Source organism: Drosophila innubila, assembly GCF_004354385.1.
Source record: "Drosophila innubila isolate TH190305 chromosome 3L unlocalized genomic scaffold, UK_Dinn_1.0 0_D_3L, whole genome shotgun sequence".
Classification (NCBI taxonomy): Eukaryota; Metazoa; Arthropoda; class Insecta; order Diptera; family Drosophilidae; genus Drosophila; species Drosophila innubila.
Genome location: NW_022995376.1, coordinates 18711973 through 18735319, shown reverse-complemented (window position 1 = coordinate 18735319; position 23347 = coordinate 18711973). Strand labels below are relative to the sequence as shown.

Sequence of the window (23347 nt, the reverse complement as noted above, 5' to 3'; positions counted from 1 at the left end):
TAATAATCAACGAACCAAGCCTGCCAGCCCGTTTTTTGTTGCGGCATGGTTATTAAAACAAGTTTGCAGCACTTCTACTGCTACTAAAAAGTTGGCAGCACTAAAACCAACGAAGGCAACTAAAATTAATATTTATTTACATTCTTTAAGCAAAATTAATATAATAAGAAGGGCGAACTGTTTAAAATGGTTTACATACACTTTCCAAATAACCTGACGGAGGAGGAGCAAATGCTGCAAGCGAAATATCAAAAATTGAAGAAAAAGGTTTGTAACCAGCAATGCCTCTTTGTTGACCTTTATTTACTTTAACTTTTCGAATTGTCTTATTTCATAAAGAAAAAGGCATTGCAAGCCCACAAAGCGCCAAAACAGGAGCCCGAGAGCGCCTTGACATTAAAGCGCCCAACAGACGCGCGTGATGCACGGGAAGTAGCACGCAAGCTAATCAAAAGTGGCGCCATTCCCGCAATACAAAAACAACAAACCAAACAGGACCAAACCTCATTTAAGCGTCCCAAGGGTCAAGAGCGTGCCAAGCGGTCCACATCGGAAACGAGCGTAGCTGCCTACCAACCCTTTTCATCGACACAAAACGATGTGGCGCAGGAGACAATAATCAGCGAAATAATAAAAGAAGAGCCACGCCGTCAGAATTTATATCAACACTTTGCAACGGAACGGGATCGCGAGGAGCGCGGGTTGACGGAAAAGGCGACGCTGGATACGGCACAACCGGAAAAACCGCGAGCTGGTAATACAATCTTCGTGTCGGGCAACAAGGTTACGGAAGAATTCCTTAAGAAAACGTTCAATGACTACGGCACCATTGTCAACGTTTCCATGGAAATTGAGAAGAGGTAAACTTGCTGATTTTAAGTGCAGATGCAGATAAATATCTTTTTTAATTATTTGTAATTGCTTACAGTCGTGGATTTGTTTCATTTGCAAAACCGGAATCTGCAGATCGTGCAATTGCCGAAATGCACGGCAAAAGCGTCAATGGCATCGTCCTCCAGGTTCAGTTGGCGCGTCGTCAGCCGCAAATTGAGCCCATTAACGATGCATCCTCCTCAGCAGTTTGGTCCTCCATCGGTAAACAATCGATTTGTTATTATTTTACAATTTCTGTTATAATATTCCGTTTAATTGCAGCGGCGAGTAAATCACAAAAAGGAAGTCACAAGGATCAGCGACAAATGGTTCAATATAATGAAGATTTCTTTATGTAAACAACTTAGCATAGTCACACCTGTAGTTAGATATATTACCTCATTTCCTTTCCAATTTGCACTTTATTGTCCACTCTTTCCACATTTTAAATATTGTAAGTTTATTTTTATTTCATATTCCCTTTTATAACAAAAACAGAAATCATCATAAATAGATTTTTGCTTTATTGAAAATACGCTTCTATAAGTATATATGTTATATAATGTACTTACATACGCTCACCATCTTGCAAAGTACTTGCATTTCAATTGAATTAAGTCTAATAAAAGAAAATTAAACGATTCCATCAATTCTTGTGAAGTTAAACAAATATATTGTACCTACTTTGGGTCTTAAATAAACAACAATCGGATCTCTTAACAATTGATTTTCTTCACTTTATCATTTTGTGTCAAAATTATTACGCGTATGCAATATAGAAAAATGAGCAAACATATTTGTAACATTATAATAAATTCATAAATAAGTAGACTGTGTGTCGATCGCCAACAAACTTGAGCCTTTTTGGGGCAAATAAATGATTTACACTTAGTTTAAGTACATATTTAATACAGAATCGTTGCTGCTGCTGTTCTTATTGTTGTAGGTAATGATGTACAAAAAAAATGATGTACTTTGGTTAGTTAGTACTAAGAGATATTGTTGGTATATTGATGACTGAACTGGGATTTGTTGTTCGATTGAATTGTTGTGACTCTGTGGATCTGTGACTAGTATCAATGGCAACTCCCCTTTAGCCTTCCGCCCACTTCATATCCTTCCTAAAGTATATATTTTGTGTGTTAGTTAGTATGTAGTTATATCATTAAGGTTAAGGCCTTTGGTTTCGAGCGGTCACTTCTGGCCGCTTTTAAATTCGTTTCATGCTCCAAAATGCAAAACTGCCCAAGCATCATTTGGCATCCCTCAAAAACTCATCAACTGATGTCCAAAGATTGGGGAGCTCTTTTCACGTTTGCCTGCCCTCATTGCCAGGCGGATTGAAGTAATCCCAGTGATGTGTGTGCACCTGGTGACCCGTCAACAAAAAGATGAGCACACCAAAGGTTATCAATATGAAGAGCATCATGAGTGCGGATATGTTTCTGGGCTGTTGAGCCGCCTCCAAGACAACATCGCCGCGCACAAAGTGCGTCAACTGATTGATTATGTTGACCAACTCCAGACTGCAAGCGGAGATGAACTGTCGACCAGCCTGCGCCACCGTCTTAGGCTGATCCTCATCATACTCTTCCAGCGGTTGTGTGGCGCTGCGCGTGCGTGATCGACGGGATCGAGAACGAGGACGTTCCACCAACTGCTCCTCAAGCTCTGAGTCGGAGTCGTGTTCCTGATGATGAAGCTGCTCCTGCACATGGCGACGTCGGCACTTGTGTGGTGCCTTCCGTTCCGAGGCGGGAGCTGCAGCCTCTGCCTGCTCAGCTTCGGCGCTGCGCTGCAAATTGTAAAAGGCCAGAGGTGCCAGGGATTGCAAGTACTCTACGCTAGGATACACAGCTGGTGGTGGTGGCAATGGCAGCATGCCGGCTTCTGTCTGAGTCTGTTCATCGAGATTGCTTTGACCCGTTGACTCGACGCCCTTGACCTGACGTGGTGGTTTGATGGGTGCCTCCACATCGTCAGCGGCGGGTTCACTGCTCGGTTGTCGGCTCGTCTGTGTCTCTGTGGTCAGCAGCGATGGACGCTGCTCCTTCACGCGCTCCACAATGTCATCAATGAATCCAGGCGGCAGCTCAATGTTTTGCACCACAAGTTGACCCGATTTGCAGGCCAATTCATCTGCACTTACTTGACCGCCGTGCAACTGGGAGACTTGGATCTGTCCAGCCTGCAGTGCATGTACTCGCAACCGCTCCACCTCCAACTCCGTGAGGAGACTGGGCAATTGGGGTGATGGTGATGGTGGGGATTGCAGGGATTGCACGGGCGTAACCTCACGTATGGTCTGCTCTGCAATGGTCAACGTGGTGCTGGTGGTTGGCTCCAGCACAGTAGTGGATTTGCGACGTGGTGGCGGTAGAGGAATCGGAACTTCCTCGTCCTCCTCTTCCTCTTCCTCCACTTCCTGGCTGTAGTCGGTAGCGGGTTCGGTGGGTAATGTAGCTACGAACTTAAAACTGACTTCGGCCTCAGTGGGTTCACTGGTGACGGCCTTGATTACGATGGGCTCCTCGACTTTAGTCTGTTGCTTCTCCAAGGGCAGTGTATGTTCATCCTCAGATGTAGGCTGCTCCACTTCAGATAGCGCCTGCTCCACTTCAGATGGCGTCTGCTCCACTTCGGATAGCGCTTGCTCTCCCTCGGATTGAGGCTGCTCAGCCTCCGAGAGTGTCTTCTCCTGGATTGGCTCTGTTTTTCTGTACTCAGCCAGCATTTTTTCCATTTCCTCTTGTAGTTCCTTTTCCAGGGCTTCATCCAGCTCCTGGTCGATGCGTTGCTGGTTCTCTTGTGTGTCTTCTTCTTCATCGTAGTGATCCGAGTACTTCTCACCAGCATCCTCATCCTCCTCATCGTATTCGCTGTCTCGCAATGTACGCTCCACTTCATCATCCTCCAGCTTGCTGTCATAGTCACTCTCCAGGTGAGCCTGTTGCAACTGTTCCACAGCTGCATCCAAGTCCGCTGAACTAGCTGCATAATCGCTTAGCGCAATCTCGCCGTGTTCCTCCTCCTCGCCAGCTGTTTCCACATCCGATTTGCTCTGCACGGAGCTATCTGAGAGCAGACCCTCACGTCGCAGTTCTTCTTCCTCGCGACGTAGTTCGTCATCCTCCAGATCCGCGGCGCTAATGGGACGCACAATAAGCGATGCTTGCACCATTTCATCGGCTTCTCCTGCACTGAGACTTGGCGTTGGGACGCGTCTCTCGATGATCACCGCTGAGGACGGCGTCTGTGGGCGACTCAGCGACTTGGAGCGATCCGCTTGAGAGGATGCACGTGAGCGTTCCGATAAGCTGCGTTGGTTTGCATCGCGGAAACGCTGCAATCCTCTGGCCAGCTGTTCATCCTCGCTAAGGACACGTGAGCCATCCACTTCATCCTGCTCTTGTGCCTGCACACTGCGCATCACATCTTCCAAGGTCATTTTACCGGTTGAGCCAGTGGATCGTCTAGGTTCAATGACCTTCATGTCCTCCGTTATCTCAAACTCCTCGCACACAAAATCATCTGGCAGGGGATCCGTTTGTGTGGACACCTCCACCTCGAACTCGCCCTGCTCACAACTGTCCGCCGTGGATGAACTGGCTATACGTTCGCTGTCCTCGTAGCTGTCCAAGGCGCTTCCGCCTCGTGTCGACCGCCTTTCGCGGGGTGGACGTGGCGGCGGCGGCAATGGTCGGAACTTCATCTTGTTGATGACTTCGCCGGACTGCAAATTGGAACGTGGAGAATCGGGTCGTTGTAGTGCTCCCGGCTCCTCGTAATCATCCTCCTCCGGTTGCTGGTGTCGATCTGGCATTGCGGCCGGCAATGTCGCGTAACTAGGGAATAGGGTTTAAGGTGCATTAGATACTTGGGCTTGGTCTTGGTCTGGGCAAGCGGCAAATAATTCTTGTACAAGAGGAATAAAAAGCTGTGCGTGTTTCAGGTTCAGGTTTTATTTGTGTGTGTGTGTATTGAATGTATATCAGGTATTTTGTTTAGTTAGCAGTAGTATCTGGGTCTTAACTTATGGCGTCTTAAGCCTACAACTTAACAACGAAAAGAAAAAACTTAACAAAAATGCATTCGAGACAGTTGAAAAGGTCGCAAATCAAAATCAAAATTGAAATCAAATCAAAATTACAATGCAAGCGACGCAGCGTTTGGCGATTCTTACTTTGACTTGAGTAGTATTGTGGTGGTTGGTATCTCCTCCAGACTGCCAACCGATCTGCGACGTGGCACCAGTGGTGAATCCTCACTGGGCGTATACTGTTCCGGCGGCGGCGGACGTGCCGGCGGCGGGGAACCCCGAGATCCCCGAATGCTGGGCAACGTCGCAAAACGTTCCCCAGGCGAGCGGGCGAATTTCTTGCGACGTGCCGGCGGTGTTGGCTTCGGTACCTGCTCCTTGCGCACCACGGCATAGCTAAATGATTGAAAGCAGAGCGCAACACTAAGCAACATTTAGCTGGAGAGACTGAATGCGACCCTCGACTCACCCATCACTTTCCAGCATATCGATGACAAACTTCTCCTTATCGTCTGCTCTCGGCACTGGTCTGTGTGCATCCAAGCTCAGCGATTCGGCACCACGTGAGGTGCGCTCATCCTCGGAACGCTGAGTGCGGGCCGAGGCTCCGTCCGTGAAGCTATCGGGCGTGGCTAGCGGTATATGATGATGATATTCGTGCTCAGTGCGATAAACAATTACCTGAAAAGAAACATGTATTATTATACCCGTTACTTAAAAAGTCAGTAAAAGGGTCGTTGGAATGTATGTAACAGGGAGAAGGAGGCATCTCCGACCCTATAAAGTACATATATTCTTTATCAGCATCAACAGCCCAGTCGATATAGCCATGTGTGTGTCTGTCCGTTTGTCTGTCCGTCTGTCTGTCTGTCCGTCCGTGTGAGCGCCTAGATCTCAGAGACTATAAGAGATAGAGATACCAAACTTCCACACACAGATTTCTATAAACCCTACGCAGGTGAAGTTTGTTTTAAATTTTTTTTATGATAACACTTTTTTTTTTTTGGTAATTAACGTTATCTATTAGTATTATCTATTATCCCACTGAATCGCATCAAGATCGGACAAGTAGAACGGCAGTTATGGCGATTTAATTTATTCCAAGTTATACAAGTAATTTCTTTAAAGTACTTTTATATATATTGAAATAAGTAAGGGGTATCCTATGTTCGGGATCTCGACGATAGCCTTTCTGACTTGTTTTTTTTATAGAATTAATTTAAAAGGGAAGATGAGCTAACGTGTCACGAAGCTAAAGTAGCTGAAGTTCATGTTTGTCCTATTATCACTAGTAATATCTAGGAGATATTGGTCATCTACTTACATCTTCCTGTGGCTGCAAAAAGGTGTTCGATACTGATCTACCACCAAAGCCATTTATGAACGAGTCCGCATCCTTTTCCACCGATGGCTCGTCGCGTGTGCGTTTCTTCTGGCGTCGTGGTGCCTGGGGGCGTGGCTGTGGGATTGGTACTTCAGACGCTGGGATACCGCTAGCTAGATTATTGAGTGCCTGTTGGGGCTCCGTGGGTTGCTCGTGCGTGGGAGGTCTGAGATAATCCTCATCATCGTCAAAGTACTGAATGCTGCTGCTGCCATCGGCAATGGGGATGTCCTGGCTACCCTCGATGGAGTACTTGCTCCGACTGCGAGCCTTGCGGAGTGGACGCTTTGGCAGAAAATCGCTGCCATTTTGGGACATGGACAGATCATCGCCATAATCACTGCGTTGAAACTCTTGTGAATCCTCAAAGTCTGGACGATAGTTGCGATGCAAACGCCGTGGTTTTGGTGGCGGTACATCATAATCGCCATACTCTTCGGGTTGTTCCTGCTCCCGTTGGACCTGACCAACGTGCTGCAGTGCGTTGGGTAGATCGTAGCCTTCCCTAATGGCATCGCTAATGTATTGACGCAACTGGATGTTGTCCTCGGATATGCCGCGTTTGCGTAAGAAGAACTCATCGTCATCGATCTGCTCCATTACGACCTTCTTGCCCGAGCTGGCCGTGGATTGAGCATCCTGCAAATCTTGGTATTTATAGTAACTTGCCTCTGCATCCAATTCGGCTTTACGCAGCAGTTTATTCTTCTGTATGTCTTTCTCCGTCCAACCTTCGGCATCGTGACTGTCTTCCGAACGTAGATCCGAGTCCTGGTGCACCATCGGACGACGCTTAAACTCCCTTGTTCTCTGACTGGAGATCTCATGTATGGCACGATTCTCTTCGTTGAATTCGGCAAACTGTTTGCTATCGGCGACACCTCCCAGAATTCCCATATCGGTTTGGGGCACAGCTTCGCTTGCTGTGTCCTCTTCCAGGTCATCCTTCATGCGTCGCTCCAGGGAGGATTCCCTATCGAAGCTTTCCAATTCGCTGCCGTAGCGTCTATAACGCGATCCTTCACTGTCATTATAACTGACATCGGAGAACTTATCTGCCCAGCGAGAGCGCACTGGACCAGGACCTCGATCACCCTGAGGTGAGCTCGTCGAGGTCTGAGATGGTTGCGTCTCCGTGCTGGGAATAACACTGAGACTCTGACGTTCCGTGCCTAACGAGGACTCCATGGGTGGGACAGGCTCCTCAACTGTCTTCTTCTTGCGAAAAGCCCTTGGATAAGTGCCAAAGTTGAACTCAAACTTCTTTTTCTGAGGAGCGGGAGGTGCATCCGCCGTTGTGGTTGGTGATTCCGGGGACACATCCTGCATCTCCGCTTCATTCTCCTTAAAGCTTTTGCTGCGTCGCAGCTTCAGCGTGGAGAACTTTTCTGGTAGCTTGAACTTTGACATGTCGGGCTTGCTAAACTTGGTAAACTCCGGTCGCTTGATATCCTTTAGCTTGGACATATCGGGACGCTTGATTTCGGGCATTTTAATCTTAGAGAATTCGGGTGCAAAGCGTCTGCGTTCTTTTGCCTTAGCTTTCGGACTTCCCGAGACGGGTTTGGGCTTCGGCTGGGTACGCAGCTTAGTGCGCAGTTTTCCCGCTTGATTGCGTAGGCCATCTTGCATCTTCCGAGTGCGATCTTGGGCAGAAGCCATGAAACTCTTCTTACGATTCTCCGGCTGTAGGGGTAGCTCCTCAAGAGCGCTCGAATCCACCTGGCTAGTATGTATTTCATAGTCTGTGCGAGATTCGGTACGTGGCGTTGTTCCAGCCGAGCTCAGTTCGAAATCAATGTCCATGGGTTGTGGCTGTGGCTGTTGCTGGAGGCTGCTGCCATTTTGGGCGGATACCGGCTGTGGTTCGATCTCGCGTGCCGGCGATACGCCCACGGGCTCATAGTCATGATCACTGCAAGGGAACAAGAGTAAAGTGTTATTAAGAAAGAAAGTCTCAAGCGATCTCTGACAGATAATGAGCTGATCTAATGTATAATGTTGTTTTGCTGTTGTTGCAAGCCAAGGTTAGAGAAGCCGTCACCCTACTATTCGTAGCTATTCGGAATGTCGGGAAAAATGTATGTTCGGGGGGATCGGCTGAGGCCGATTGTTTTGGGGGTAGCCATTGCTTACCGAGAGAAATATGTCCGCTCGAGGAAATCTCTGTGTTCGTTTTGCTTTTGGGTTAGGGGCGTATTGGACTCAAAATCCGCGAGGCGCGATTTACGCTCATCAAAATTAAAACTAACCGTCTTTGTCATGCGAGCCGGCGACCCAAAGAGCTGATCTTGGGACCCGGTCAAGTGGCTACTGCGATCATGCGACTGTGTGCGTGGCTCCCTAAACGCCGATTTCCCCTGCAAACCATATCGTTGCTCCGACGGCGCACGAAGAGGACGATACACTTGGCTGCCACTGTCCGAGATGTGTATAGGCACGGATATCAGGGGACGACTACCATGGCTAATAACCGAGGGATCCTTGCTCGAACTGCGAAACTCGGATTCGCTCTGCGACCAACCCGCACCAGGCATCTCAATCTCGCTGGAATAGAGATTTCGGTTGCCCGCCATGAAACTGACTCCGCCAATGCTACTGATAGTTCCTCTTGGCACTGCGGAAACGACCACAGGAGCAAATGCCTCACTGATATCCACTGAGACTCGCTCAGAGGCGGCAAAATCCTCCCTGCTGCTATACATCGTCTGTGCATGTGGTGGAGGTGCTGCTGGCTTCGCCGGACGAGCGCTGTACTGATCCATGTCATCCACTTTCAGGGAGAAGGTTTCAGTCACCCGCACGGAAAGCGGCTCCGCCTCTTGACGCTTCATAGCATTCGCTGTGCTGCTCACAATGGACATGGCCTGAGGCTTTCCCTTGGTGAACACGGAAAGGAGCTTGCTGGGTGAAGGAGATTTCTCCCGATAGGGTGAGGAAGATCTTTCCATTAAGGGAGAGGGTGTGCGAGAGTGTTGAGGCGTCGGTGACTTTTGTCGTGCCTCTTGACCCTTCGAGCTGAACATGTTCTTGAAACGCGAGGTGTAGGAACTCTTCACTTCAGGAGATGCTTCCTGCATGGTGATGTTGCCTACAATTGTGGCAGGCTGAGAGACGGTCATGGGCTGCCACTTGGTAGGACGTTCCGGGGAGAGCTGACGCTCGGGTGTGTGTTGTCGCTTAAGCATTTGAGAGGGGGAGGTTGTAGGGGGAAGTGTTTGACTTGGACTAGAAGGGCGGCTGGAGGGTAGCTGCAGTGTGGACATCGCTACAGGCGGCGCTGGCGGCGATTTGGGACGTCTAGCAGGTCTTGGACTACGACTGCGATGTTCCACCGCTTTTAGCTCCTCGCCATGCACGAGGGCATCGATGTCTATAACGGGTATATCGCTGACAATTTCAATCTTGGTCAGCTCGGCCACCTGCAGCGGCTTCGCACTCAGCTCGCTGGCAATCGAAGGCGGACGTCTTGTCTGCGTCTGTATATTATCCCTGATATTGACAATATTATGCTCCTGGGCAATCTGCTCCAGTTCTGCGACAGTCTCAGCCAAGGGATCTATGGGCGTAACCGTCGGCTGATAAGGACTTTGCAGTGGTTTCAAATCCGATTCATATAGCGAGGTGGGACGCACTGCATCGCCAGCAAAGCGTGAGACGTCAATTGGCTTATTCTGTGGCAGCGTATCACCAGGATGCTGATTCTCCTTGTTGGCCGAGCTGGGACGCATGTAATCCGGAGACAAAGGCGGTTTGGCATTGCGAAAGTCCTGATTCGATGGCGCTGGCGAAGGCTGATGTGGACTAAACTGTGGAGGAAGATCTCCCATGCCAGGGGTAGGCGTGGCTGCGATTAGATTCAGCTGTGGCGGTTGAAGCGAACCCGGCAGGATGCTCGCCTGAAACAGATCCGCATTAGAAGTTCGGCGACTGACGCTAGCCGAGCGTTGTCCACCTGCCGAGCGACCCATTGTTGTGGGTATGTTGATGTCGGCGCAGTAGAGATCCGTCTTGGAATTCCCTGCCGAGATGCGACGCAAGGAGGTGCCACTGCGCATGGACAAGTTGTCGCCAAACCGTCCAACGCTACCCGAGGACAACCCACCCATGGACAGCTGACGACGTCGACCGGCAACAAAGCCACCTTGACTGCCCAGCATTTCCGGCTCAGTGGCATCCGAGATGCTGCGTACGACCAGACCACGTGATTTCGCCGTTTGTTCCAGCTCCGGATAGCGTTCCATGAAACTCAGATCCACAGAGGGGGCCACATCAGCATGGCTAACCACCTCAAAGCTATGATTTGACATATCATCCTGCTGCAGATTGAAGGGATGAAACTGATCGTCACTGTGCTGTCCCTGACGGGAGCAAGGTCGCGAGTCCACGGGATTGACACGCTCCGGCAGCAGAGAGTCGCACTGAAAGAACTGACAGGCACAACGAACGTCCAGGGAGGCTCCACTCGCACTCTCGACCCGCGACACAAAGTGCTTCTTCTCCGCGGGCAACGCACCCACCGAGGCCGAGCGACGTGAATTGAGCATGGTCCGAAGATAATCGAATGAATCAAAATTAATCAGACGAGTGCCAGCAGCTGATGATGCCTATTTACTTGGCCCTGGTAATCCGTTATCCGTCTCCGACTGCCTCGTTGTTGTTATTATTTTTGTTGTTGTTGTTGTTGTTGTCTTTTCGCTTTTGTTCGTTTTAGTTTCGTTGTCGTTTTGTGGTTCGAGATCGTTGGCTATTTTTAAGCATCACCAAAGCAGCCGCCGCCGCTGCGATTGGACATTGAATTTTCTATTTATTATTTTTTTTTTCGCACAACTGAAAATTCTTCTAGAGCTTTTCCCTTTACTAGGGGCTGCATTCAGTTTTGCCCTCCAGCTAAGAGCTGCTGCTTAGTTTAAGCCAATTCAATTTAAACCTATCTTGCTATATATTGACTTAGTTCTGTCTTTATTTTTTTGAAATTAACTTTGAGACCGCCGTTTGTCGTAGCGCGAACGTGTCTACATCGTTGCGATTTTCGGCCAGGACTGAGAGCTTTTTCATTTTGCGCGACACAAATTTTACGAAATTTTTCGAAAGATGAAAATGTTGTTCTTTTAAAATTAGCAAAAGACACACATAAACACATGTACATGTATGTACATGTACAATGGCGACATGAATTAGTTTTGCATTTGTCTTGGTTTCCTTGTTGTTTCTATATATTCTGCATAGTCGAGATCCCAATTCTGCGCCAACGTTGACTGCGACTGCGACTGCGACGGCGACGGCAACTACGAAATCGCTGCTTGTTCATAATTGGGATCTGTTTAAAGCAGAGCAGGAGTAACAATTGCTTGGCCTGCACTTTGTGTTTCTATTTTGAGCAATGCGTCGCTGCCTGCCGGAAATCTTCTTGTCATTCGTTGACCTTTAAAGCGTTTCATTTCAGATCAGTTGAGTTCATGCCACAGTGGCAGCACTTAAACTAGACAACAAACGAATTTTGTTTTATATGCAAACACCATACCGAGCTAATTTTTGTACTTAAGCAAAGAATAAAGTCGTTTACTAATCATGACTTACGAGATTGATATACAATGTAAATAAAAATGTAATTATAATCGAGGCTGCAAACCGGGTCTGAGCCGTACCTCGTAGAACCGGTTCGGTTCGGGTTTTTTAATCAGCCTGAACCGGATCAAGAACCGAACCCTTGAAATTATTTACTTTACTAAGCCGAACCGCTTTCTAAAATATAAGGTTCGGTTCGTAAAAAATTAAGTACATAAATTGAGACTTTGGATTGAAAAAAGTCATATTTAAATGTGTTACATGTAGAGAAAAATTTATAGCAATAAAAATATTTTTTTGTATGAAATTGAACCAAGGTTCCAACCCAAACCCTGGGTTTAGGGGGTATATAAGCCAATTCGCGAACCGAACTGATGTCTTTCTCTATGGCTCGAACCGCCGAACCGAACTTTTAAAATTTTTTTTGAGGTTTGCAGCCTTGATTATAACTTTATAAATCGAATAATTTAACGTTAGTCTTCAGTTTAGAATTAGAATAAGAATTTTGAAGCAAGTAATAATTAAAATTATTTCTTTTGGTTTAATTTGAATTCTTTGTCAACTAGTGTAATTACACTACTTAGCTTAAAACTAAGTAAATGTAATAGCAAACATGACAGAATTTGTTTATTCTGTTATTTAAATTGTCTTTACTTAAAAGAATGAATTTTAAACTTGGCAGTAATTGTAATTCTACAATGTTTAATTTTTAAGCTATATATAAAGGAACAAGGATATAACTTTCCTTTGACGTTCACCAATGAATTCGTGAGTTACCAACACCGCATTGTATTAGAGGGACAATTACAGACGAGCACAGTTCCCATTTATGTAGGTCTTACCTTGGGTCTATATCATGTTAGATCACCTAAAGAGCCGTCTCCAGTTCAATACCCCTTCACCAATAATGGTTAGTGGCGCCTCTGCTGCGGCAGCAACAAAGCGTCCAAGTGGTGACTGTGTGCTTACTCTGAGTGCTTTTGTGTGTTGTGGTGTCTGTGTAGTGGTAATCTTGGTAGTATGGCTTTCGGTGCGTGTGACGGAAGGTGCGAGGACGCCGTCGCTTGCCGCCGGAACCCGCACCACGATCTCCCGGCAAGAGGGTTAGTAACAATTTCAAAAGCAAGTCAATTAGGTTAGGGTTTCTGCAAGACGGATGAGGCAACAGCCGCGTCAATCGGCAGCGTTGTTTTGTGCTGTATGTTAGTGTTATGCCTAGGATACTTTTAGATACTCTTCCCTTTACACTTACCTATCGCCTTTCGATTTGGCCGCATTCGAGGCTGCTTCCAGGACATCTTCGGGTAGTTCAATGTCCTCACGGTGTGGCTCGGCCTCATCTTCGACGTGAGAGAAGGTCACCTTCTTATCGGAGGGTGCAGGAGATGCTTCCTTTTTCAGTGCGGGTCGCAATTCGACAACCTCCACAGGCTCATCGCTTTCCTCAGCCAAGGGGGGCAACTGCGCCAGGCGCGCACGATCCTCATCCGAGGAAGTGGAGTCTATGGATGAAAGTGGAGCTAACAGTGCTCCCGATTTCTCTGCAGCTGCGGCAGCCACCTGATCCTCCTCGCTGCTGCCCATTCTGTCCAAAGGCACAGGTTTGGCAGCTTCAATATCATCCACGGTCAAATGATCTTGACGCGTTAACGATTTCTTGAGTGCATCAAGCTCCATAATGGGTTGGTCCAACGGAAGTTGAGGCTCACCCTGTCCGATCTCCTCGTAGACATGTTCACGACGCAGGCGAGGAGTTTTCTTGGGTGGAGATTCAAACTCGACCGACTGATCAGTCGACTTCTCGATCGACTTCTCGACCGACTCTTCTACAGTCTCTGCGACAGGCTCGGTGACTTCTAGAGTGGGTGCTTCAGTCTTGGTTTGTTCCACAGGCAACTCAATAATTTCATCCGGCTTTGGGACGCTCGCTGCACTTGTGCTGGGCAGCTCCTCTTGATCCTCTTCCTTGTTGCGCTTCCGGCAGGGTGACTCATCATACTCAACCAGCTCTAGAATATCATCTGAATCCTGCTTCTCTATAAAGTGCGCAATCTCGCCACGAGTCGATTTTGGCGAGGCCTTAAGCTTCATAATCTTTTGCTGCTCGCCCAGGACAATCTTATCTTCCTTCTTGAGCGTGATGCGTTTGATGTTCAAACGTTTCTTTTGGCGTTCCGCCAAGCTCTTAAGCTTCTTCATAATGTCGTAGCTTTTCTTGGGCTTCTTCTGGGGCTTCTCTGTGCTTGTGGTCGGGATTAATGGACCCGGAGGTGGGGCTAATTCGTGTAGGCTGTTTTGTCTGCTAGGATTGGCCGAGTTACCCGGCAGAGATTGTGCGTCGTCCTGAGTGCGTCCACTGCGCCTGCGTCTGATAAGATCACGGATGTGGGCCAACCGATTGGTTTTCCTTGGCTTAGCCCGTCCTCCGACTGCAAGTACCGAATCGGAGACGCAGGAAATGCACTCGCTTAGAGCGTCTTCGTTGTGTGGTTCGCGCTCTGATTCGCTGTCCGAATCCTCAGACTCCTCGCTGCTGTCGTCTGTGTGTGTTGGCACCTCGTCCTCCGACAGATCCTGTATATAGCGCTCAGTCTCTTTGACTAATACCTGTTCGTCGTAGCGCACCTTCTTCAATGACTTGGGTGACTCGGACTTGAAGCGAAGCTCCTGTGATTTACGCAGTAGGAGGACAATCTCCGGCTCCTCATCAGGTCCCAAGGGGCGCTTGTAAAGATGCGTCCAGGGATAGCCACCCTACCAAAAGAGAAATACATTTGTTTAAAGGGGTAGCCCAATAAAAAAATAAATAGATAAAGACATACCCGATCTTTGGCTCTTCTAAGATCCTCCCAGCGATAGGTTTGCAGAGGCACAGGTGGTCTATCCTGGCTGTTCTGGAGCAGATACTTCTTCAACGACTGGTAATACTCTCGTTTACAGTCCGCCGAGAGACGCTTGGCATCCGCATCCGAGTGAGTATTAAGGCGATCTTGCTCAATTTGTGGCAGGGAGTCAATGAACTCCTTGCGTTGTTGCTCCTCTGCCTCCGACTTGGGTGTGGGCACTTCAACCAATTTCAGTTCGTTGGCAGCGACTTTTGTTGTCTTTGGCTCTCCGGCCAGCTGCTCCAATACAATCTCCGGCTGTGGTTTGCTCTTGAGAATGCTGGTCAGCTCATTCAGTTGGGCATCCACCTGTTTGGAGAGCGAGTTCAGTTCCGAGAGTTCTCCCTTGAGCTGCTTGTCCTGCTCAACTTTGGACTGCTCTACATTTTTGCTAAGACTTTCGATAAGTTCGCGTTCAATGTCATTCACCAATTGCTCGGCGGTCTGACGCACTTCCTCCGCTACTTCTACTGTGACTGCTCCTGGTCCTGCCGTTGTCGTTGCCGTTGTCGTTGCCGTTGCCGTCTCGTCTACCTCGGCTATTTGATGCGATGGTGCGAGAGTTTCTATTGGTTGCTTCGTTTTGGCACCCGCCGGTTCCACTTCAATTACATGCGATGCTCCGTCAGCTTCAACTTTGGATGATCCTTGCTGCAATTCCTGATCAATGGGTGTTAGCTCATTAATGCCCACGCCGTCTTGCTCTGCATTGACGTCCTCGATCAGATGAGATTCCAAGTCCAGCAAATGTGATCCTCCTGGTGTGGTGGGCACGTGAGTCTGTGTAGGATTTGGCAGACTATTCCCAGGCTCGTTGTTATTCTCCAACTCAAGTTTCAGTCCTGCTTTGCTGCACTGCTTCTGCTTCTCCTGAGAGTCCTCGGTGATGCCGTTGATCAGTAGTATGGTCGGCTGCTCAGTGGGGCCAGTTCCAGCGCCAGGTAGCGACACTGCAAGTTGCAAATCACACACAAAAACATTAACTTACAATGCCAAGAGAACAGGTGCTAAAAATAACGAGACATTTTCGCAGAAAACAGACAACATTCGGCGACAATGACAATTACATAAGACGCGTCACAAACACAAAGAGAAATGTGAGAGAAATTTAAACAAAGTGCGACATTGTGAGAAAGCTAGAGAGATATGTGAGTAGCTGATAGTTTTCCGATATGAATTGCAAATGTTGCAAATGTATTGGTACGAGTAATTTCGAAAACGTTTCAGGTCGTTTTCGAAAGTATTTCAATTACGAAATCCGTAGTATTCCTTTTTCCTTGCGAATATTTACCACAATTGTTCAACCTGCAGTTTGTGAAAGTTTCGTTTTTAGTTCGTTTTCGTTTTACAAATTTTATATACAAATAAAATTTGATCGAACTTATATTTATTTAATATTATTTAAATTTTTTTTTTTTTGCACTATTTTGTCGAAATGTATTCAGAACTCGCGCGTTGTTCGCGTTGTCGAGCCGTGCACTGAAATTGTCCGGGGCCAACTGGCGTCAAGTGAAAAGCCCCAGAGAGACCCCAACCTAGCAGACAACTGAACAGTTTTTGATTTTCTCAACTCTTTGCTTGGGTTTCTAAAATACGAGTACATAACAATACTTAACAAATTTGCTTTTGAAAATGCTGCTCTTTGCCATAGTTTTTATTTTGCGCTCATTTCGAATTTGGCTTTTTGCCTGTTTCGCTTTTGCTTCACTTTGCTTTTGTTTTGGTTTTGGCCGCGTTAAAGAACTTGCTGCAGACAAAACAATTACAGCAGCAACTAGTATAACAACTGGAAAAATCAGCAACAAGACCTGCTCGTAAACAAATTTGTGTTTAATTTTTAAACTCACATTATAGTTAATTTAGCGCTGCGCTGCAAATACAAATAAAAACAAGTGTTCAACTTACTGACCATGCTCTACTTTCATATACCCTATGAGAACATTTTTTTAATTTCGAAAAACAAAAAGAATTTTGGTTTTATGATGGAAATCAAATATTATTGGCACTGATTCAAAAACTTTATTAATTTGTTTTTTTTTTTTTTGGTATGCAAAATATTTGCAATAAAACTCAAGAGTGGCTAGTTTTTTTTAATATATCTATTCGATTCATATCTACCCTACAAATCCCTAGGGTACTGAGTGCATTTGAAGTGCCTAATTTTGGCTGTCTAAGGAAATATCATGTTTGATTTTTTGTGCCTCAAAATACAAACAAATTAGACGGTTGATGCTCTTACTGCACTCGTCGTTACACTCTACGTGTATGTAATCGCGTCTGTTTGTAATTATGTCTAACGTAATCACGTAAAATTAGAGATCCACGAAATGAAATTGTTTCGTTACGCCTTTCGATTCTCTCTGTGCTTCTGCTTTTCTATGAATGGGGCCACACACAAGAGGCGATGAGTTGTGTTCATAAAGTACATATTTCTATATTGGGTGGTGGGCGCTACAGTGACGTATAGAGTGAGTAATTATTTCAAATGATTCGTTGCATATACAATATACTATAAATATGCTAATGATTTGTGGGCAATGATAGAAATTTAAGCAATTCTATGGCATCAGCTTTATTTTGCTTACAACAATTGTTAAGCTACCTTAAGTCAAGTAGCAATGATTTACTTCATATATCTATGATATCATAATTAAGAATATTCAAGAAAATTTTGCAATATTTCTAATAATATTTTGCATATAGTTAACTGCAATTTTCAATGGGTTTATGCTCTTTATAATATTTAATTTAAATTAATTTGTTATGTTGTTTGTCTGCCTATCAGTCAAATTTGTTCTTCTAGATAAATTTCTTGAGCATATGTCATATCAACAACCTGCATGAGAGTTAAATCTTTGCCCCTCCAAACATATCAGTTTGTTATTATTCGTTCTCTATAAATCCACAAATAAGTTTTCAACACAATTCGAGCGAAACTGACATGCTTGGCTTACATGGTCGTCACATACACTTATTTGCAGTTAAATAGATTGTTGACTTGCTTTTCTGTTAGAAAAACTTTTCAAGCATGAAAATTGACATTTTTCTCAGGGCAAAAACGAGTGATTCGTTCCCCTTGTTATACAGAAATCAACATGTAAATTCTAAAGACAAGTTCAAGAGTCAATTTAAAGCTGAAAAAGAGCCCAAAAAAGGCAAACGTTTAATTCGCGTGTAGTTCAACGTGTCGTATACGTAACACGTGCGCATAAAATAAACTCTAAAAATAGTCGAGTCGTTGTAATTACATTCGCAAACGCAAAGGGCAGCTGCCCAAATGATTGTCCAATTGATTGCGAGTTCTGAATTTTGCCGGAGCTTGTCACCAAATTGCGTAACATGCGAATGAATGAAAATGCCGGCTTTTCACTCACCATAATTGCCAATAACGCTGAGGAAAATGTAAACCATACTCAGCGTAAAGTTGCAAAGATGATTTAAGAAATTAACGGAATAAAAAACAAAACCAAATAAATTAAATTAAAAATAAAATAATAAATTTGTTAGGCGTTTCAGCGACCGCCTCTCGAGCTTCACATGTTCGACGTCTAATCGCGCTTGGAATACTACGGCAGAGAAAAAAAACTAAAAACTAATAACAAAACAAGCAATGCGACGATGTCGAACAACGACGAAGCAAACGACAACAGCGACGTTTGACGTTTTCATTAACATTGCTGCTTCTCTCAGTGATGCGCAAGTGATGGCAGAGCAGTTCCATTGGCCAGAAAGAGATGACGACCAGGCCAAGCCGAACGCACTTTGCATTTTGCATTTTGAGGCAATGTGACTGACGCTAGGGCACTTTCGCCACTGGTTGCATGTGCCGGTGAGCCAATATCCAAGGTCGTTTGGCTCAGCTCGTTAGGGGCGTCTTTATATTTAGAACCATTTAATCGGAACGCATAGGGCGCTATCAAGGCTTTAAATCGACTCGATTTATTTTATTTAAAATGCCAAAAACTCAAATAAGTTCTTCGAATTATTCATTTGCCTGTTAAAACGCTCTAATATTTATTATTCAACAGGAATTAAAGCAATGTGTAAGAGGCAGCGCGCAATTTTGTTCGTGTTCAGAAACTGGCACACATTGCGTATGCGTTATGTTGATTTTATGCCTGCTGTCCGAGCTGCTGCCCGGTGCGGCCCGGCGAACAAAATCTGTTTGTCTGTTTTCTTTTTTGCTTGTTTGAAAATAAATTTTGTGACACAATTGCAATTACAATTTGGTTGTTGTTCAACCGAGTCTCTAGTCTTTATTGTTCTCGAATGCCGCTTAATTATTGCAATTTTCGTTCGGGTTTTTGAGTGAAACTTGCACTTTGTATTTCAGCACAAGTTTCGTATAAACTTAGACAATTCTTAAATAATATTTTAGTACATTTTAATGGCCGCTTTATGTCTAAACAAATACAACAACGAATACTTGAACAATATGATGACCTTGACTGGACTTGTTGGCATTTTTAATTTATGTACCTATAAATATAGTTCAGGGCAACATTGCCAGCAAAGAACACACACATGCACAAATATATGTATGTGTGCATGTAAATTTGTAGATATGCATGTTCTCTTCTATTTACGTCAGATTTGACGATTAGTTCCAAACAAAAACAACAAGAGCACACGACGACAATTGACAGAAGACGACGACGACAAGAAAACGGAACAGAAGAGGAAACAGACGCAGTATGAAAATCAAAAATCAAACAAGCACAAAATATAACGTATACGCTCAGTATTCAACACATATGGTAGATGAAAATCACGACGAATACTAAAAGTAAAGGCAAAGGCAACTTTGGCCACAAGACAATAACACACACACACACACCGAAATGTGTATAAATAAAGTATGTGTATACATGTGAACAGATATAGATATATGTATGTATGTATATAATGCATTCAATGACAAGACAACGTAGCACATAAATACAGTTCTTTATGCCATGGAACATAAGCAGAAGATAATCTTCTCGCCGTGAAATGTTTGTAAACACACCACACGCATGTTGCCAGCAACATTTTGTGTATGAGTAGTTCATGAATGAATGTGAATAAACAGCGAGACAACAACATAGTCCAAATAATCCCAAAGATAAAGTAGAGTCTGTTCGATTACCAATCACAGGAGCCATGCAAACCAGAAATCGGGTTAAAGTTGTCATTGTTGGTACAGTTGTTGCTCCTCCTGATGCCGTTGTTCTGCTGCCTGTAATTAGGTCAATAGTTTTTGTTAACATTGGGCTCATGTGATGCTGCTGCCCTGTTGCAATTTGATGCTAATTGCAAATCAATCAAATGTCCATTAGTAAAGTCTTTTATTGATTGAACAAGTTCTCGTTTTCGGTTCCGTAACCGTACTTTATATACAGCCCACCTGAGTCATATTTCGTTGGATGCTAATCAATGGAGAGTTTGAACAGAGTGGCAAATTGATTAGAAGCATAACGTTGCCCCAAGATTTTAGCACATTCTGTTAGTGTTGAGAGCGTACTCTAACATAAATAACAGGAATGTGAATTTTAATATTTGTCGTCTCATTTGTATGAGTTAAAGAGTAAATTTCAGCATTATAATTAGAACTGCGAATTCCATATTAATTATACTTTAAAGAATATTTTTAGTTTGAGAAGAGTTTTTTAAATAAAAACAATAGGAATTTTGTATTTAAATTTCTTTATTTGGTGACCTGATATTACAGGAATAAGTAATAATAATGTGAATTTATATTCAGAATAAGAAGGCTTTTTACAATAATATTTTTAGTTGTTTTTAATCAGGAGAGTCAATTTTGCATTCAATCCTCCAGTTTTTAAAATTGTCAACGAATATATTGGAATATAGGAATTAGAAAGTTAAAATTCCAACAAGTTATACCCATATTAAAAATTCTTTCTGTAGCAATATTTATGGAAAGAAAATTTGAATATAAGTACTAAGAATATTAATCTGTACTCATATTTGAAATTCTTTGAAACGTATTTATAGTTTTGCATAATCAAATTGCACTTCTCTTTAATCTTTGAACTTTGGTTTATTGCGGCATATAAATAATATTAAATGCAATACTTTTCGATCTAATCAGTAATCAATATTATAAATAATTTAAAATGCAATACTTTTCGATCTAATCAGTAATCAGTAATCAATATTATTAAACAATCCAAGGAACTTTTTTGCTAATTATCAATGCAAATCTGATAGTTATAAGCTTATGAGTTATAAGCTTGTGGTTTTTATATTTCTTTAGCTTTCTTTAATGAATTGAAAAAGTGAGCATTGGTATTAAACGACTTCGCGAGGCTTTCCCTTGTCAGAAACGTCACAACCATAAATAGCTCAAATAGAATTGCGCAACTAAAACCAAAAAATTTCTATAGACATGCCGCTAATTGCGTCAAATCTTATCTCAAAGTCAAGCCAACAGATAGACGTTATTTGTACTGGCGATAAGATAAGAGTTACAGCCTGGTCATATGCTTTTTTGTGTTGGCTTATATGACGCTCTCAGCTGGTCTACGTGCCTTGCTTTTGGTCTGCCAGTGCAATTTGACATGGATCCGGATTCCACTCATACTAAAATCAACATACAGCTGTTTTTCTATCTTCTCAAGTGGCAATCAGAACGCTGCAGTTTTGTGAGGCTTTTCTCAAGTGAAAATGCTTTTTTATTAGCCCTGATTGTGGCAGACACAGGCTTTTCACTTTCGTTAGAGAATGGTGCAACCATAGATCACATTAATTTTCTAGCTCATTTGAATTTTGATTGATGTAACGGCAAAATTCAGCAACACCCAAGACAAAAAAAAATAAACACAGACAATAAAACCCGTTTGTCAGTTCCCATACGAGTCGAGACGATGCTGTCGTTCCCCCTTAACCTTCTAACACTTTAGCTGTGTCTAAACAGTTGCCAAGTTATTCATAAAAGCTAAAAACCTGAAAGGGAAATCATATTCAAGACACCACAGCATGCATTCTCTTTGTCAGCTATCGAAAACAAATTGCAGCTATAATAATAAACAATCTCTCAGCTGATAGTAGCGACTGCAACTAAGAATTTGAAAATCTTCTGAGCAGTCAAATAAGTTGAATATATTCATAGTTTAAACACACAGTAATCCATGGTTGTTTCAACATTCCCGCTGAATTTTTAACTAAGAACTCGATTGTACTTGTATATGCATAATCGACGCCAACTTTGATCTGAAATATTTTGGCCGCAATTCAAAATGAGAAGAAGATAGACCATTCACATTATAATTAGTAATATTTTAAATAAGTATCTAAGTGATACTTTTATTTAGTGCAGTTCTTCAGTACTTTTACTCGCCCACGCGGCGTATGCGCAATGTCTACACAAACTAATCATTCATTTTTGGCCAATTTTTAAGGCCGCTGCCTACCTTCGTCCCATGGATGATGTTGTGTTGGCTCTGAGGATGCGTTACGCGATTTGCGTCCTTTTTTGCCACGTTTACCGCATCCGCCGCCGCTATTGTTATTGTTGTTGCTGGACTCCATTTGTTGGCTGACTGTATATTAACTTGAGCTACAAAAGACACGCGCGTTGAAGTAAAATAAATATATATCATTTATCTATGTTTTATGTTCTCACAAACACACACACATTCATACATTCACACACACATGCGTTGAATGACGCACAGTCGCCACAAGTGACATTTGGCAAAAAGCTAACACACACACACACTCGTACACTCGCACACCCGCACAGTCTTAGCGTTTTAATTTTTTTTATTTTTTTTGTCGCTTTGATTACTTGGCGCGCTGAAATCACAGATATAGGTATATATATCTATATCTATCCACAATATATGTAGTATCTGCACACACAAAATAAATACGTTTATATATATATATATATTTAAATTTAAGATTTTCTCAAGTTATTTTTAATGCGGTGATTTAATTTTTTTGACACCAGCACAGACACTTTTATTTTACTTGCGTTTGACAAAAGGTTTTTTCAAAAAAACTTTTCAAGTTTTTACGTATACTTGCGTTTGACAAAAGGTTTTTTCAAAAAAACTTTTCAAGTTTTTACGTATACTTGATATGTTTGATTTGAATTATTATTATAGTTAATTTGCATTACGTGACACCGCGACATAATACTTTCAACGATTTTCAGTTAGTAACTAACTTTTTGCTTGTGATTTTATCGAGCTGCTGCTGCCGCCGTCAGCTGCTGCTGCTGCTGCTGCTGCTGCTGTTGCTGCTGCTGCTGTTGGTGCTTCAACTGTTGCTGTTGCTTGTCAACTGCTGTTTTGGCAGCTCCGTTGAAAAGTTGCCGGCGCTGTGTCGTTATTTTTTTAATATATATATATATTGGGTTCGTTTTGCGTTTGTAGTTGTAAAGTATTTAGAACTCAAATGAGTTGAAAACTGAATGAAAAGCGCGCACGGAAGTCCGACGCGTTCCGTCCATGCGTCGTCGTCGTCGTCGTGGTCGTCGATTGTCGTCGATCGTTTGCCGTGCCGAGCGCGACTAATGGCTAAATCACTAAATGGCTGAGTGGCGACTCTGGCGACACTGTCCGCTGTCTATAGAGGAGAGCTTTTACT

The 23347-nt window shown here is 44.0% G+C and overlaps 2 protein-coding genes across 9 annotated transcripts; one reads left to right on the top strand and one right to left on the bottom strand.

The window, feature by feature from the left end:
- Window positions 1-91: 91 nt before the first annotated feature.
- Window positions 92-1773, top strand: LOC117789132 (negative elongation factor E). The gene is made up of 4 exons (XM_034628191.1): window positions 92-267; window positions 340-860; window positions 929-1095; window positions 1156-1773. The coding sequence occupies exons 1-4, from the start codon at window positions 187-189 to the stop codon at window positions 1230-1232; spliced, it is 846 nt and encodes a 281-aa protein (XP_034484082.1). The 5' UTR covers window positions 92-186; the 3' UTR covers window positions 1233-1773.
- Window positions 1524-23294, bottom strand: LOC117789129 (titin). 8 transcript variants are annotated; one of them, XM_034628184.1, is made up of 9 exons: window positions 22926-23294; window positions 22165-22310; window positions 19878-19967; window positions 14687-15699; window positions 13117-14618; window positions 6237-8211; window positions 5382-5593; window positions 5057-5308; window positions 1524-4718 (listed from the first exon to the last, which is right to left on the bottom strand). In XM_034628184.1, the coding sequence occupies exons 2-9, from the start codon at window positions 22280-22282 to the stop codon at window positions 2183-2185; spliced, it is 7698 nt and encodes a 2565-aa protein (XP_034484075.1). In that variant the 5' UTR covers window positions 22283-22310; window positions 22926-23294; the 3' UTR covers window positions 1524-2182. The 8 variants fall into 8 exon arrangements, 7 of the variants coding, with proteins under 7 accessions (XP_034484075.1, XP_034484074.1, XP_034484078.1 ...); XM_034628183.1 differs by lacking the exon at window positions 22926-23294 and having other exon boundaries at window positions 22165-22483; XM_034628187.1 differs by lacking the exons at window positions 5057-5308; window positions 22926-23294 and having other exon boundaries at window positions 22165-22483.
- Between the last annotated feature and the right edge of the window lie 53 nt (window positions 23295-23347).

Excerpts from the sequence above, each read along its gene's own strand:
- LOC117789132 (XM_034628191.1), top strand. The coding sequence starts at position 187 with ATGGTTTACATACACTTTCCAAATAACCTGACGGAGGAGGAGCAAATG. Across the intron at positions 861-928 it reads TCCATGGAAATTGAGAAGAG|TCGTGGATTTGTTTCATTTG; the intron begins GTAAACTTGCTG and ends AATTGCTTACAG. Across the intron at positions 1,096-1,155 it reads AGCAGTTTGGTCCTCCATCG|CGGCGAGTAAATCACAAAAA; the intron begins GTAAACAATCGA and ends GTTTAATTGCAG.
- LOC117789129 (XM_034628184.1), bottom strand. The coding sequence starts at position 22,282 with ATGGAGTCCAGCAACAACAATAACAATAGCGGCGGCGGATGCGGTAAA. Across the intron at positions 15,700-19,877 it reads TTGCATGGCTCCTGTGATTG|TGTCGCTACCTGGCGCTGGA; the intron begins GTAATCGAACAG and ends TGCAACTTGCAG. Across the intron at positions 5,309-5,381 it reads GATATGCTGGAAAGTGATGG|CTATGCCGTGGTGCGCAAGG; the intron begins GTGAGTCGAGGG and ends TCAATCATTTAG.